Source organism: Oncorhynchus masou, unplaced genomic scaffold, assembly GCF_036934945.1.
Source record: "Oncorhynchus masou masou isolate Uvic2021 unplaced genomic scaffold, UVic_Omas_1.1 unplaced_scaffold_181, whole genome shotgun sequence".
NCBI lineage: Eukaryota > Metazoa > Chordata > Actinopteri > Salmoniformes > Salmonidae > Oncorhynchus > Oncorhynchus masou.
The window spans coordinates 2,277,971-2,292,946 of record NW_027016550.1 but is presented as its reverse complement, the minus strand read 5'-3'; the positions used below and the strand labels follow the sequence as shown (position 1 = coordinate 2,292,946).

The following is a 14,976-nucleotide window of genomic DNA, read 5'->3' as shown; positions in this document are numbered from 1 at the left end:
TTCCACACAGTGACTGAGGAGAGAAGTGTAGTGATTGTGTCCCCTTCCACACAGTGACTGAGGAGAGAAGTGTAGGGATTGTGTCCCCCTCCACACAGTGACTGAGGAGAGAAGTGTAGGGATTGTGTCCCCCTCCACACAGTGACTGAGGAGAGAAGTGTAGGGATTGTGTCCCCTTCCACACAGTGACTGAGGAGAGAAGTGTAGGGATTGTGTCCCCTTCCACACAGTGACTGAGGAGAGAAGTGTAGGGATTGTGTCCCCCTCCACACAGTGACTGAGGAGAGAAGTGTAGTGATTGTGTCCCCTTCCACACAGTGACTGAGGAGAGAAGTGTAGGGATTGTGTCCCCTTCCACACAGTGACTGAGGAGAGAAGTGTAGGGATTGTACCCCCTTCCACACAGTGACTGAGGAGAGAAGTGTAGGGATTGTGTCCCCTTCCACACAGTGACTGAGGAGAGAAGTGTAGGGATTGTGTCCCCTTCCACACAGTGACTGAGGAGAGAAGTGTAGGGATTGTGTCCCCTTCCACACAGTGACTGAGGAGAGAAGTGTAGGGATTGTGTCCCCTTCCACACAGTGACTGAGGAGAGAAGTGTAGGGATTGTGTCCCCTTCCACACAGTGACTGAGGAGAGAAGTGTAGGGATTGTACCCCCTTCCACACAGTGACTGAGGAGAGAAGTGTAGGGATTGTGTCCCCTTCCACACAGTGACTGAGGAGAGAAGTGTAGGGATTGTGTCCCCTTCCACACAGTGACTGAGGAGAGAAGTGTAGGGATTGTGTCCCCCTCCACACAGTGACTGAGGAGAGAAGTGTAGGGATTGTGTCCCCCTCCACACAGTGACTGAGGAGAGAAGTGTAGTGATTGTGTCCCCCTCCACACAGTGACTGAGGAGAGAAGTGTAGGGATTGTGCCCCCTTCCACACAGTGACTGAGGAGAGAAGTGTAGTGATTGTGCCCCCTTCCACACAGTGACTGAGGAGAGAAGTGTAGGGATTGTGTCCCCCTCCACACAGTGACTGAGGAGAGAAGTGTAGGGATTGTGTCCCCTTCCACACAGTGACTGAGGAGAGAAGTGTAGTGATTGTGCCCCCTTCCACACAGTGACTGAGGAGAGAAGTGTAGGGATTGTGTCCCCTTCCACACAGTGACTGAGGAGAGAAGTGTAGGGATTGTACCCCCTTCCACACAGTGACTGAGGAGAGAAGTGTAGGGATTGTGTCCCCTTCCACACAGTGACTGAGGAGAGAAGTGTAGGGATTGTGTCCCCTTCCACACAGTGACTGAGGAGAGAAGTGTAGGGATTGTGTCCCCTTCCACACAGTGACTGAGGAGAGAAGTGTAGGGATTGTGTCCCCTTCCACACAGTGACTGAGGAGAGAAGTGTAGGGATTGTACCCCCTTCCACACAGTGACTGAGGAGAGAAGTGTAGGGATTGTGTCCCCTTCCACACAGTGACTGAGGAGAGAAGTGTAGGGATTGTGTCCCCTTCCACACAGTGACTGAGGAGAGAAGTGTAGGGATTGTGTCCCCTTCCACACAGTGACTGAGGAGAGAAGTGTAGGGATTGTGTCCCCTTCCACACAGTGACTGAGGAGAGAAGTGTAGGGATTGTGTCCCCTTCCACACAGTGACTGAGGAGAGAAGTGTAGGGATTGTGTCCCCTTCCACACAGTGACTGAGGAGAGAAGTGTAGGGATTGTGTCCCCTTCCACACAGTGACTGAGGAGAGAAGTGTAGGGATTGTGTCCCCTTCCACACAGTGACTGAGGAGAGAAGTGTAGTGATTGTGTCCCCTTCCACACAGTGACTGAGGAGAGAAGTGTAGTGATTCAGATGACGCAGAACCAAGACTGATAGGATCTCACCCCCCCAGAGTGGAATTGTGTCCCCCTCCACACAGTGACTGAGGGGAGGGCAGTCCAGCAGAAAGGATGGTCGCCAGAACCACCGAACCACAAACATTACCCACAAAGCATTTCATTGTGTCTCTCCATCTCCCCATCCCTCACCCTCTGAACCTCCAGCCCCCTCTCTCTCCCTCATCCCTCACCCTCTGAACCTCCAGCCCCCTCTCTCTCCCTCATCCCTCACCCTCTGAACCTCCAGCCCCCTCTCTCTCCCTCATCCTTCACCCTCTGAACCTCCAGCCCCCTCTCTCTCCCTCATCCCTCACCCTCTGAACCTCCAGCCCCTCTCTCTCCCTCATCCCTCACCCTCTGAACCTCCAGCCCCCTCTCTCTCCCTCATCCCTCACCCTCTGAACCTCCAGCCCCTCTCTCTCCCTCATCCCTCACCCTCTGAACCTCCAGCCCCCTCTCTCTCCCTCATCCCTCACACTCTGAACCTCCAGCCCCTTCTCTCTCCCTCATCCCTCACCCTCTGAACCTCCAGCCCCCTGTCTCCCTCATCCCTCACCCTCTGAACCTCCAGCCCCCTCTCTCCCTCATCCCTCACCCTCTGAACCTCCAGCCCCCTCTCTCTCCCTCATCCCTCACCCTCTGAACCTCCAGCCCCCTCTCTCCCCCTCATCCCTCACCCTCTGAACCTCCAGCCCCCTCTCTCCCCTCATCCCTCACCCTCTGAACCTCCAGCCCCCTCTCTCTCCCTCATCCTCTGAACCTCCAGCCCCCTCTCTCTCCCTCATCCCTCACCCTCTGAACCTCCAGCCCCCTCTCTCTCCCTCATCCCTCACCCTCTGAACCTCCAGCCCCCTCTCTCTCCCTCATCCCTCACCCTCTGAACCTCCAGCCCCCTCTCTCTCCCTCATCCCTCACCCTCTGAACCTCCAGCCCCTCTCTCTCCCTCATCCCTCACACTCTGAACCTCCAGCCCCTTCTCTCTCCCTCATCCCTCACCCTCTGAACCTCCAGCCCCCTGTCTCCCTCATCCCTCACCCTCTGAACCTCCAGCCCCCTCTCTCCCTCATCCCTCACCCTCTGAACCTCCAGCCCCCTCTCTCTCCCTCATCCCTCACCCTCTGAACCTCCAGCCCCCCTCTCTCCCCCTCATCCCTCACCCTCTGAACCTCCAGCCCCCTCTCTCCCCCTCATCCCTCACCCTCTGAACCTCCAGCCCCCTCTCTCTCCCTCATCCTCTGAACCTCCAGCCCCCCCTCTCTCCCTCATCCCTCACCCTCTGAACCTTCTTCCCCTAACGACCATGACAACAGGAGGCCCTTCCCCCTAACGACCATGACAACAGGAGGCCCTTCTTTCCCTAACAACCATGACAACAGGAGGCCCTTCTTTCCCTAACGACCATGACAACAGGAGGCCCTTCTTTCCCTAACGACCATGACAACAGGAGGCCCTTCCCCCTAACGACCATGACAACAGGAGGCCCTTCTTCCCCTAACGACCATGACAACAGGAGGCCCTTCCCCTAACGACCATGACAACAGGAGGCCCTTCTTTCCCTAACAACCATGACAACAGGAGGCCCTTCTTTCCCTAACGACCATGACAACAGGAGGCCCTTCTTTCCCTAACAACCATGACAACAGGAGGCCCTTCTTCCCCTAACGACCATGACAACAGGAGGCCCTTCTTTCCCTAACGACCATGACAACAGGAGGCCCTTCCCCCTAACGACCATGACAACAGGAGGCCCTTCTTTCCCTAACGACCATGACAACAGGAGGCCCTTCCCCCTAACGACCATGACAACAGGAGGCCATTCTTTCCCTAACGACCATGACAACAGGAGGCCCTTCCCCCTAACGACCATGACAACAGGAGGCCCTTCTTCCCCTAACGACCATGACAACAGGAGGCCCTTCTTCCCCTAACGACCATTTACATTTACATTTAAGTCATTTAGCAGACGCTCTTATCCAGAGCGACTTACAAATTGGTGAATTCACCTTCTGACATCCAGTGGAACAGCCACTTTACAATAGTGCATCTAAATCATTAAGGGGGGGGGGGGTGGTGAGAAGGATTACTTATCCTATCCTAGGTATTCCTTGAAGAGGTGGGGTTTCAGGTGTCTCCGGAAGGTGGTGATTGACCATGACAACAGGAGGCCCTTCTTTCCCTAACGACCATGACAACAGGAGGCCCTTCCCCCTAACGACCATGACAACAGGAGGCCCTTCTTTCCCTAACGACCATGACAACAGGAGGCCCTTCTTTCCCTAACAACCATGACAACAGGAGGCCCTTCTTTCCCTAACGACCATGACAACAGGAGGCCCTTCCCCTAACGACCATGACAACAGGAGGCCCTTCCCCCTAACGACCATGACAACAGGAGGCCCTTCCCCCTAACGATCATGACAACAGAAGGCCCTTCCCCTAACGATCATGACAACAGGAGGCCCTTCCCCTAACGACCATGACAACAGGAGGCCCTTCCCCCTAACGACCATGACAACAGGAGGCCCTTCCCCCTAACGATAATGACAACAGGAGGCCCTTCCCCCTAACGACCATGAGAACAGGAGGCCCTTCCCCCTAACGACCATGACAACAGGAGGCCCTTCCCCCTAACGACCATGACAACAGGAGGCCCTTCCCCCTAACGACCATGACAACAGGAGGCCATTCTTTCCCTAACGACCATGACAACAGGAGGCCCTTCCCCCTAACGACCATGACAACAGGAGGCCCTTCCCCCTAACGACCATGACAACAGGAGGCCCTTCCCCTAACGACCATGACAACAGGAGGCCCTTCCCCTAACGACCATGACAACAGGAGGCCCTTCCCCTAACGACCATGACAACAGGAGGCCCTTCCCCTAACGACCATGACAACAGGAGGCCCTTCTTTCCCTAACGACCATGACAACAGGAGGCCCTTCCCCCTAACGACCATGACAACAGGAGGCCCTTCCCCCAAAGACCATGAGAACAGGAGGCCCTTCCCCTAACGACCATGACAACAGGAGGCCCTTCCCCCTAACAACCATGAGAACAGGAGGCCCTTCCCCCTAATGATCATGACAACAGGAGGCCCTTCCCCCTAACGACCATGACAACAGGAGGCCCTTCCCCTAACGACCATGACAACAGGAGGCCCTTCCCCCTAACGATCATGACAACAGGAGGCCCTTCCCCCTAACGACCATGACAACAGGAGGCCCTTCCCCCTAACGACCATGACAACAGAAAGCCCTTCCCCCTAACGACCATGACAACAGGAGGCCCTTCCCCCTAACGACCACGACAACAGGAGCAGTGGGAAATGTACACACAACATAGATACACACCTGTGACAGCTCTCCTCTCAGCTGACCAGGATGGAACCTGGAGAACCCAACCCATTCTAGAACAGACCCACACTGCCTCCTCCCACTGGCTGAAGCAGCTGTCACTCACCTCTGCATCACCTGGTCCAGCAGGAGTGATTGGTTATCCCTCAACGAGAGGCGTGGCAGATCCAGGAAGTGTATGCCCCCTCCCTCGGTGCCGACACACAGCAGGTCACATGACCTCAACAACAGCAGAACTGTCACACGGCTCGCACTGGAGACAACATCACACACATTATAACACACACATACATGTATGTCTCTGTGTATGTATGCGTTCCAAGTGTCTCACTGTGTGTGTGTGTGTGTGTGTGTGTGTGTGTGTGTGTGTGTGTGTGTGTGTGTGTGTGTGTGTGTGTGCGTGTGTGTGCATGTGTGCATGTGTGCATGTGTACGTGTGTGTGTGTGTGGTGTGTGTGCATGTGTGCGTGTGTGTGTGTACCTGCAGCTCTCTAGTCCAGGTCGTCCCAAGAGACTGTAGTTGCGTTTTTCTTCCAGGTAGACTACGCCCTCTCTCTTAGCCCCTCCCCTGTCCCGGGAAGCTCCGCCCAGCTCCCACAGGTGCAGCGTGTTGTCATCAAGCAGCGACAACAGACGGCCCTATCAGAGCACAATACCAGGATGACATCACAGACCAGGAAGGAGGGACTGAAGGGTGAATTTGTAAATAAAAATAAACCTAGCACCTAAAACCAGGGATGGACAACTTTGATGAGGGGGGGGGCTACAAAATATCTGACCTCATCATGAGGGGCTGCAGTGGCTTGTGGGTATGCAGTCAACTGATTTGTGCAGTTAAACTATTTAAATCCCAACAGTGCAACAGTCAAATCCAGGATCACACGCCATCACACGTTTTTGTCAAATCAACAATCCCCTGCAAATTATGCGAGGGCATATTTAACCAATCACCACACTATTTCTGCAATAAAAACAGTCACATCGTTGCATTATTGCCTAAAACTGACCCCATCGGCGTCGTACAAAAAGAGGGCTTCCAATTTCAACCAATCCAGGACATTTAGGATATGCACACGGCCACTAGATATGCACACGAGCACTTTAGACACGTACGATGCCTTGGCAGGAACTAATGGGGATTCATAATAAACCCCAGGAAGAGTAGCTGCTGCCTTGGCAGGAACTAATGGGGATCCATAATAAACCCCAGGAAGAGTAGCTGCTGCCTTGGCAGGAACTAATGGGGATCCATAATAAACCCCAGGAAGAGTAGCTGCTGCCTTGACAGGAACTAATGGGGATCCATAATAAACCCCAGGAAGAGTAGCTGCTGCCTTGGCAGAAACTAATGGGGGTCCATAATAAACCCCAGGAAGAGTAGCTGCTGGGTCCCTTTTAAATTCAAATCTACCACATAATATGGTTCAAGCCAACAAACTTTTCCCCTCAGCGCATTTTCATGACAAATTGGACAAAAATCATTGCATATTGTCATGAAATATTAAGATAGATAGAATCATTGCATATTGTCATGATTGTTGGAGCACAATAAAGCATTTTAGACTGCAGAAATAACCAAAACCAATGTGGAGGGACTAAAGGCATTATACCAGTAGCCTCTTGGTTGGGCCCCCCCACCTCGAGGGCAAAACATTTGACTGGCCCCCGTCCTGGAGGCAGAGAGGACATTTTGTTTCAAAGTAAATTGATCCGTGGGCCTACTGAAAGAGGTTGTCCTTCTGGAAGGTTCTCCCATCTCCACAGAGGAACTCAGGGCAGCGTGCCGGCCGCTCGTGGCCCATTCCTGACCTAAATACTGGCTGAAATCCCACATCTCTCAAAACAAAACCGAGGACCTCCTCGTCTAACCATATCTGTAGAAGAAGTGACCTTACAGTCTTACCCGTCCTACAAGAAGTGACCTAACAGTCTTACCTGTCCTTGGAGGAAGTGACCTTACAGTCTTACCTGTCCTTGGAGGAAGTGACCTAACAGTCTTACCCGTCCTACAAGAAGTGACCTTACAGTCTTACCTGTCCTTGGAGGAAGTGACCTAACAGTCTTACCCGTCCTTGGAGGAAGTGACCTAACAATCTTACCCGTCCTTGGAGGAAGTGACCTAACAGTCTTACCCGTCCTTGGAGGAAGTGACCTTACAGTCTTACCCGTCCTTGGAGGAAGTGACCTAACAGTCTTACCCGTCCTTGGAGGAAGTGACCTAACAGTCTTACCCGTCCTTGGAGGAAGTGACCTAACAGTCTTACCCGTCCTTGGAGGAAGTGACCTAACAGTCTTACCCGTCCTTGGAGGAAGTGACCTAACAGTCTTACCTGTCCTACAGGAAGTGACCTAACAGTCTTACCTGTCCTACAGGAAGTGACCTAACAGTCTTACCCGTCCTACAGGAAGTGACCTAACAGTCTTACCCGTCCTTGGAGGAAGTGACCTAACAGTCTTACCCGTCCTTGGAGGAAGTGATCTAACAGTCTTACCGGTTCTACAGGAAGTGACCTAACAGTCTTACCCGTCCTTGGAGGAAGTGACCTTACAGTCTTACCTGTCCTACAGGAAGTGACCTAACAGTCTTACCTGTCCTTGGAGGAAGTGTATCTGCGCTACGGCTGCAGTGTCTCTGTGTAGTCCTGTAAACTCCACCCCTGGAGATCCATAACTAACAGCACAGTCAAGGAATACAGCTATATACACACAGCTATATACACACAGCTATATACACACAGCACAGTCAAGGAATACAGCTATATACACACAGCTATATACACACAGCTATATACACACAGCTATATACACACAGCTATATACACACAGCACAGTCAAGGGATACAGCTATATACACACAGCTATATACACACAGCTATATACACACAGCACAGTCAAGGGATACAGCTATATACACACAGCTATATACACACAGCTATATACACACAGCACAGTCAAGGAATACAGCTATATACACACACAACTATATACACACAGCTATATACACACAGCACAGTCAAGGAATACAGCTATATACACACAGCTATATACACACACAACACAGTCAAGGAATACAGCTATATACACACAGCTATATACACACAGCACAGTCTAGGAATACAGCTATATACACACAACACAGTCAAGGAATACAGCTATATACACACAGCTATATACACACAGCTATATACACACAGCACAGTCAAGGAATACAGCTATATACACACAGCTATATACACACAGCTATATACACACAGCACAGTCAAGGAATACAGCTATATACACACAGCTATATACACACAGCTATATACACACAGCACAGTCTAGGGATACAGCTATATACACACAGCTATATACACACAGCTATATACACACAGCTATATACACACAGCACAGTCAAGGAATACAGCTATATACACACAGCTATATACACACAGCTATATACACACAGCACAGTCTAGGGATACAGCTATATACACACAGCTATATACACACAGCTATATACACACAGCACAGTCAAGGAATACAGCTATATACACACAGCTATATACACACAGCACAATCAAGGAATACAGCTATATACACACAGCTATATACACACACACACACAACACAGTCAAGGTATACAGCTATATACACACAGCACAGTCAGTTCACACCACCAATTGTGCAAGTTCTCCCACTTAAAAAGATGAGAGAGGCCTGTAATGTTCATCATAGGTACACTTCAACTATGACAGACAAAATGAGAAATAAAATCCAGAAAATCACATTGTAGGATTTTTAATGAATTTATTTGCAAATTATGGGAGCAATTATTAGGAAATGGAAGACATACAAGACCACTGATAATCTCCCGCGATCTGGGGCTCCACGCAGGATCTCACCCCGTGGGGTCAAAATGATCACAAGAACGGTGAGCAAAAATCCCAGAACCACACGGGGGGACCTAGTGAATGACCTGCAGAGAGCTGGGACCAAAGTAACAACACCTACCACCAGTAACACACTACGCCGCCAGGGACTCAAATCCTGCAGTGCCAGACGTACCCCCCTGCTTAAGCCAGTACATGTCCAGGCCCGTCTGAAGTTTGCTAGAGAGCATTTGGATGATCCAGAAGAAGATTGGGGGAATGTCATATGGTCAGATGAAACCAAAATATAACTTTTTGGTAAAAACTCAACTCGTCGAGTTTGGAGGACAAAGAATGCTGAGTTGCATCCAAAGAACACCATACCTACTGTGAAGCATGGGGGTGGAAACATCATGCTTTGGGGCTGTTTTTCTGCAAAGGGACCAGGATGACTGATCCGTGTAAAGGAAAGAATGAATGGGGCCATGTATCGTGAGATTTTGAGTGAAAACCTCCTTCCATCAGCAAGGGCATTGAAGATGAAACGTGGCTGGGTCTTTCAGCATGACAATGATCCCAAACACACCGCCCGGGCAATGAAGGAGTGGCTTCGTAAGAAGCATTTCAAGGTCCCGGAGTGGCCTAGCCAGTCTTCAGATCTCAACCCCATAGAAAATCTTTGGAGGGAGTTGAAAGTCCGTGTTGCCCAGAAACAGCCCCAAAACATCACTGCTCTAGAGGATATCTGCATGGAGGAATGGGCCAAAATACCAGCAACAGTGTGTGAAAACCTTGTGAAGACTTACAGAAAATGTTTGACCTCTGTCATTGCCAACAAAGGGTATATAACAAAGTATTGAGATAAACTTTTGTTATTGACCAAATACTTATTTTCCACCGTAATTTGCAAATAAATTCATTAAAAATCCTACAATGTGATTTTATGGATTTTTTTTTCTCATTTTGTCTGTCATAATTTAAGCGTACCTATGATAAAAATAACAGGCCTCATCTCATCATAGACCACCATGTCTATATACCTGATCTACCTGTTGAATTAACTACTATTCACCACCATGTCTATATACCTGATCTACCTGTTGAATGAACTACTATTCACCACCACCATGTCTATATACCTGATCTACCTGTTGAATTAACTACTATTCACCACCATGTCTGTATACCTGATCTACCTGTTGAATTAACTACTATTCACCACCATGTCTATATACCTGATCTACCTGTTGAATTAACTACTATTCACCACCACCACCATGTCTATATACCTGATCTACCTGTTGAATTAACTACTATTCACCTCCATGTCTATATACCTGATCTACCTGTTGAATTAACTACTATTCACCACCACCATGTCTATATACCTGATCTACCTGTTGAATTAACTACTATTCACCACCATGTCTATATACCTGATCTACCTGTTGAATTAACTACTATTCACCACCACCATGTCTATATACCTGATCTACCTGTTGAATTAACTACTATTCACCACCATGTCTATATACCTGATCTACCTGTTGAATTAACTACTATTCAGCACCACCATGTCTATATACCTGATCTACCTGTTGAATTAACTACTATTCAGCACCACCATGTCTATATACCTGATCTACCTGTTGAATTAACTACTATTCACCACCATGTCTATATACCTGATCTACCTGTTGAATTAACTACTATTCACCACCACCATGTCTATATACCTGATCTACCTGTTGAATTAACTACTATTCACCACCATGTCTATATACCTGATCTACCTGTTGAATTAACTACTATTCACCACCACCATGTCTATATACCTGATCCACCTGTTGAATTAACTACTATTCACCACCACCACCACCATGTCTATATACCTGATCTACCTGTTGAATTAACTACTATTCACCACCATGTCTATATACCTGATCTACCTGTTGAATTAACTACTATTCACCACCATGTCTATATACCTGATCTACCTGTTGAATTAACTACTATTCACCACCATGTCTATATACCTGATCTACCTGTTGAATTAACTACTATTCACCACCATGTCTATATACCTGATCTACCTGTTGAATTAACTACTATTCACCACCACCATGTCTATATACCTGATCCACCTGTTGAATTAACTACTATTCACCACCACCACCACCATGTCTATATACCTGATCTACCTGTTGAATTAACTACTATTCACCACCACCACCATGTCTATATACCTGATCTACCTGTTGAATTAACTACTATTCACCACCATGTCTATATACCTGATCCACCTGTTGAATTAACTACTATTCACCACCACCATGTCTATATACCTGATCTACCTGTTGAATTAACTACTATTCACCTCCATGTCTATATACCTGATCTACCTGTTGAATTAACTACTATTCACCACCATGTCTATATACCTGATCTACCTGTTGAATTAACTACTATTCACCACCATGTCTATATACCTGATCTACCTGTTGAATTAACTACTATTCACCACCACCATGTCTATATACCTGACCTACCTGTTGAATTAACTACTATTCACCACCATGTCTATATACCTGATCTACCTGTTGAATTAACTACTATTCACCACCATGTCTATATACCTGATCTACCTGTTGAATTAACTACTATTCAGCACCATCTACCTGTTGAATTAACTACTATTCACCACCATGTCTATATACCTGACCTACCTGTTGAATTAACTACTATTCACCTCCATGTCTATATACCTGATCTACCTGTTGAATTAACTACTATTCACCACCACCATGTCTATATACCTGATCTACCTGTTGAATTAACTACTATTCACCACCATGTCTATATACCTGATCTACCTGTTGAATTAACTACTATTCACCACCATGTCTATATACCTGATCTACCTGTTGAATTAACTACTATTCACCACCACCACCATGTCTATATACCTGATCTACCTGTTGAATTAACTACTATTCACCACCACCACCATGTCTATATACCTGATCTACCTGTTGAATTAACTACTATTCACCACCATGTCTATATACCTGATCTACCTGTTGAATTAACTACTATTCACCACCACCATGTCTATATACCTGATCTACCTGTTGAATTAACTACTATTCACCACCATGTCTATATACCTGATCTACCTGTTGAATTAACTACTATTCACCACCACCATGTCTATATACCTGATCCACCTGTTGAATTAACTACTATTCACCACCACCACCACCATGTCTATATACCTGATCTACCTGTTGAATTAACTACTATTCACCACCATGTCTATATACCTGATCTACCTGTTGAATTAACTACTATTCACCACCATGTCTATATACCTGATCTACCTGTTGAATTAACTACTATTCACCACCATGTCTATATACCTGATCTACCTGTTGAATTAACTACTATTCACCACCATGTCTATATACCTGATCTACCTGTTGAATTAACTACTATTCACCACCACCATGTCTATATACCTGATCCACCTGTTGAATTAACTACTATTCACCACCACCACCACCATGTCTATATACCTGATCTACCTGTTGAATTAACTACTATTCACCACCACCACCATGTCTATATACCTGATCTACCTGTTGAATTAACTACTATTCACCACCATGTCTATATACCTGATCCACCTGTTGAATTAACTACTATTCACCACCACCATGTCTATATACCTGATCTACCTGTTGAATTAACTACTATTCACCTCCATGTCTATATACCTGATCTACCTGTTGAATTAACTACTATTCACCACCATGTCTATATACCTGATCTACCTGTTGAATTAACTACTATTCACCACCATGTCTATATACCTGATCTACCTGTTGAATTAACTACTATTCACCACCACCATGTCTATATACCTGACCTACCTGTTGAATTAACTACTATTCACCACCATGTCTATATACCTGATCTACCTGTTGAATTAACTACTATTCACCACCATGTCTATATACCTGATCTACCTGTTGAATTAACTACTATTCAGCACCACCATGTCTATATACCTGATCTACCTGTTGAATTAACTACTATTCACCTCCATGTCTATATACCTGATCTACCTGTTGAATTAACTACTATTCACCACCACCATGTCTATATACCTGATCTACCTGTTGAATTAACTACTATTCACCACCATGTCTGTATACCTGATCTACCTGTTGAATTAACTACTATTCACCACCATGTCTATATACCTGATCTACCTGTTGAATTAACTACTATTCACCACCACCACCATGTCTATATACCTGATCTACCTGTTGAATTAACTACTATTCACCACCACCACCATGTCTATATACCTGATCTACCTGTTGAATTAACTACTATTCACCACCACCATGTCTATATACCTGATCCACCTGTTGAATTAACTACTATTCACCACCATGTCTATATACCTGATCTACCTGTTGAATTAACTACTATTCACCACCACCACCATGTCTATATACCTGATCTACCTGTTGAATTAACTACTATTCACCACCACCATGTCTATATACCTGATCTACCTGTTGAATTAACTACTATTCACCACCATGTCTATATACCTGATCTACCTGTTGAATTAACTACTATTCACCACCATGTCTATATACCTGATCTACCTGTTGAATTAACTACTATTCACCACCACCACCATGTCTATATACCTGATCTACCTGTTGAATTAACTACTATTCACCACCATGTCTATATATCTGATCTACCTGTTGAATTAACTACTATTCACCACCATGTCTATATACCTGATCTACCTGTTGAATTAACTACTATTCACCACCACCACCATGTCTATATACCTGATCTACCTGTTGAATTAACTACTATTCACCACCATGTCTATATACCTGACCTACCTGTTGAATTAACTACTATTCACCACCATGTCTATATACCTGATCTACCTGTTGAATTAACTACTATTCACCACCATGTCTATATATCTGATCTACCTGTTGAATTAACTACTATTCACCACCATGTCTATATACCTGATCCACCTGTTGAATTAACTACTATTCACCACCATGTCTATATACCTGATCTACCTGTTGAATTAACTACTATTCACCACCATGTCTATATACCTGATCTACCTGTTGAATTAACTACTATTCACCACCATGTCTATATACCTGATCTACCTGTTGAATTAACTACTATTCACCACCACCACCACGTCTATATACCTGATCTACCTGTTGAATTAACTACTATTCACCACCATGTCTATATACCTGATCTACCTGTTGAATTAACTACTATTCACCACCATGTCTATATACCTGATCTACCTGTTGAATTAACTACTATTCACCACCACCACCACCATGTCTATATACCTGATCTACCTGTTGAATTAACTACTATTCACCACCACCACCATGTCTATATACCTGATCTACCTGTTGAATTAACTACTATTCAGCACCACCATGTCTATATACCTGATCTACCTGTTGAATTAACTACTATTCACCACCATGTCTATATACCTGATCTACCTGTTGAATTAACTACTATTCACCACCACCATGTCTATATACCTGATCTACCTGTTGAATTAACTACTATTCACCACCATGTCTATATACCTGATCTACCTGTTGAATTAACTACTATTCACCACCACCATGTCTATATACCTGATCTACCTGTTGAATTAACTACTATTCACCACCACCATGTCTATATACCTGATCTACCTGTTGAATTAACTACTATTCACCACAATGTCTATATACCTGATCTACCTGTTGAATTAACTACTATTCACCACCATGTCTATATACCTGATCTACCTGTTGAATTAACTACTATTCA

The 14,976-nt window shown here is 46.2% G+C and overlaps 1 protein-coding gene across 1 annotated transcript in view; it reads right to left on the bottom strand.

Moving 5' to 3' along the window:
• LOC135538763 (lethal(2) giant larvae protein homolog 1-like) overlaps window positions 1-14,976 on the bottom strand; it is a 134,976-nt gene that overhangs the window by 80,079 nt on the left and 39,921 nt on the right. Inside the window, exons 3-5 of the mRNA XM_064964673.1 lie at window positions 7,814-7,895; window positions 5,706-5,863; window positions 5,331-5,477 (exon numbers count right to left, since the gene is read on the bottom strand). Coding sequence (XP_064820745.1) covers window positions 5,331-5,477; window positions 5,706-5,863; window positions 7,814-7,895 — 387 coding nt within the window. The remainder of the gene's footprint in view (window positions 1-5,330; window positions 5,478-5,705; window positions 5,864-7,813; window positions 7,896-14,976) is intronic.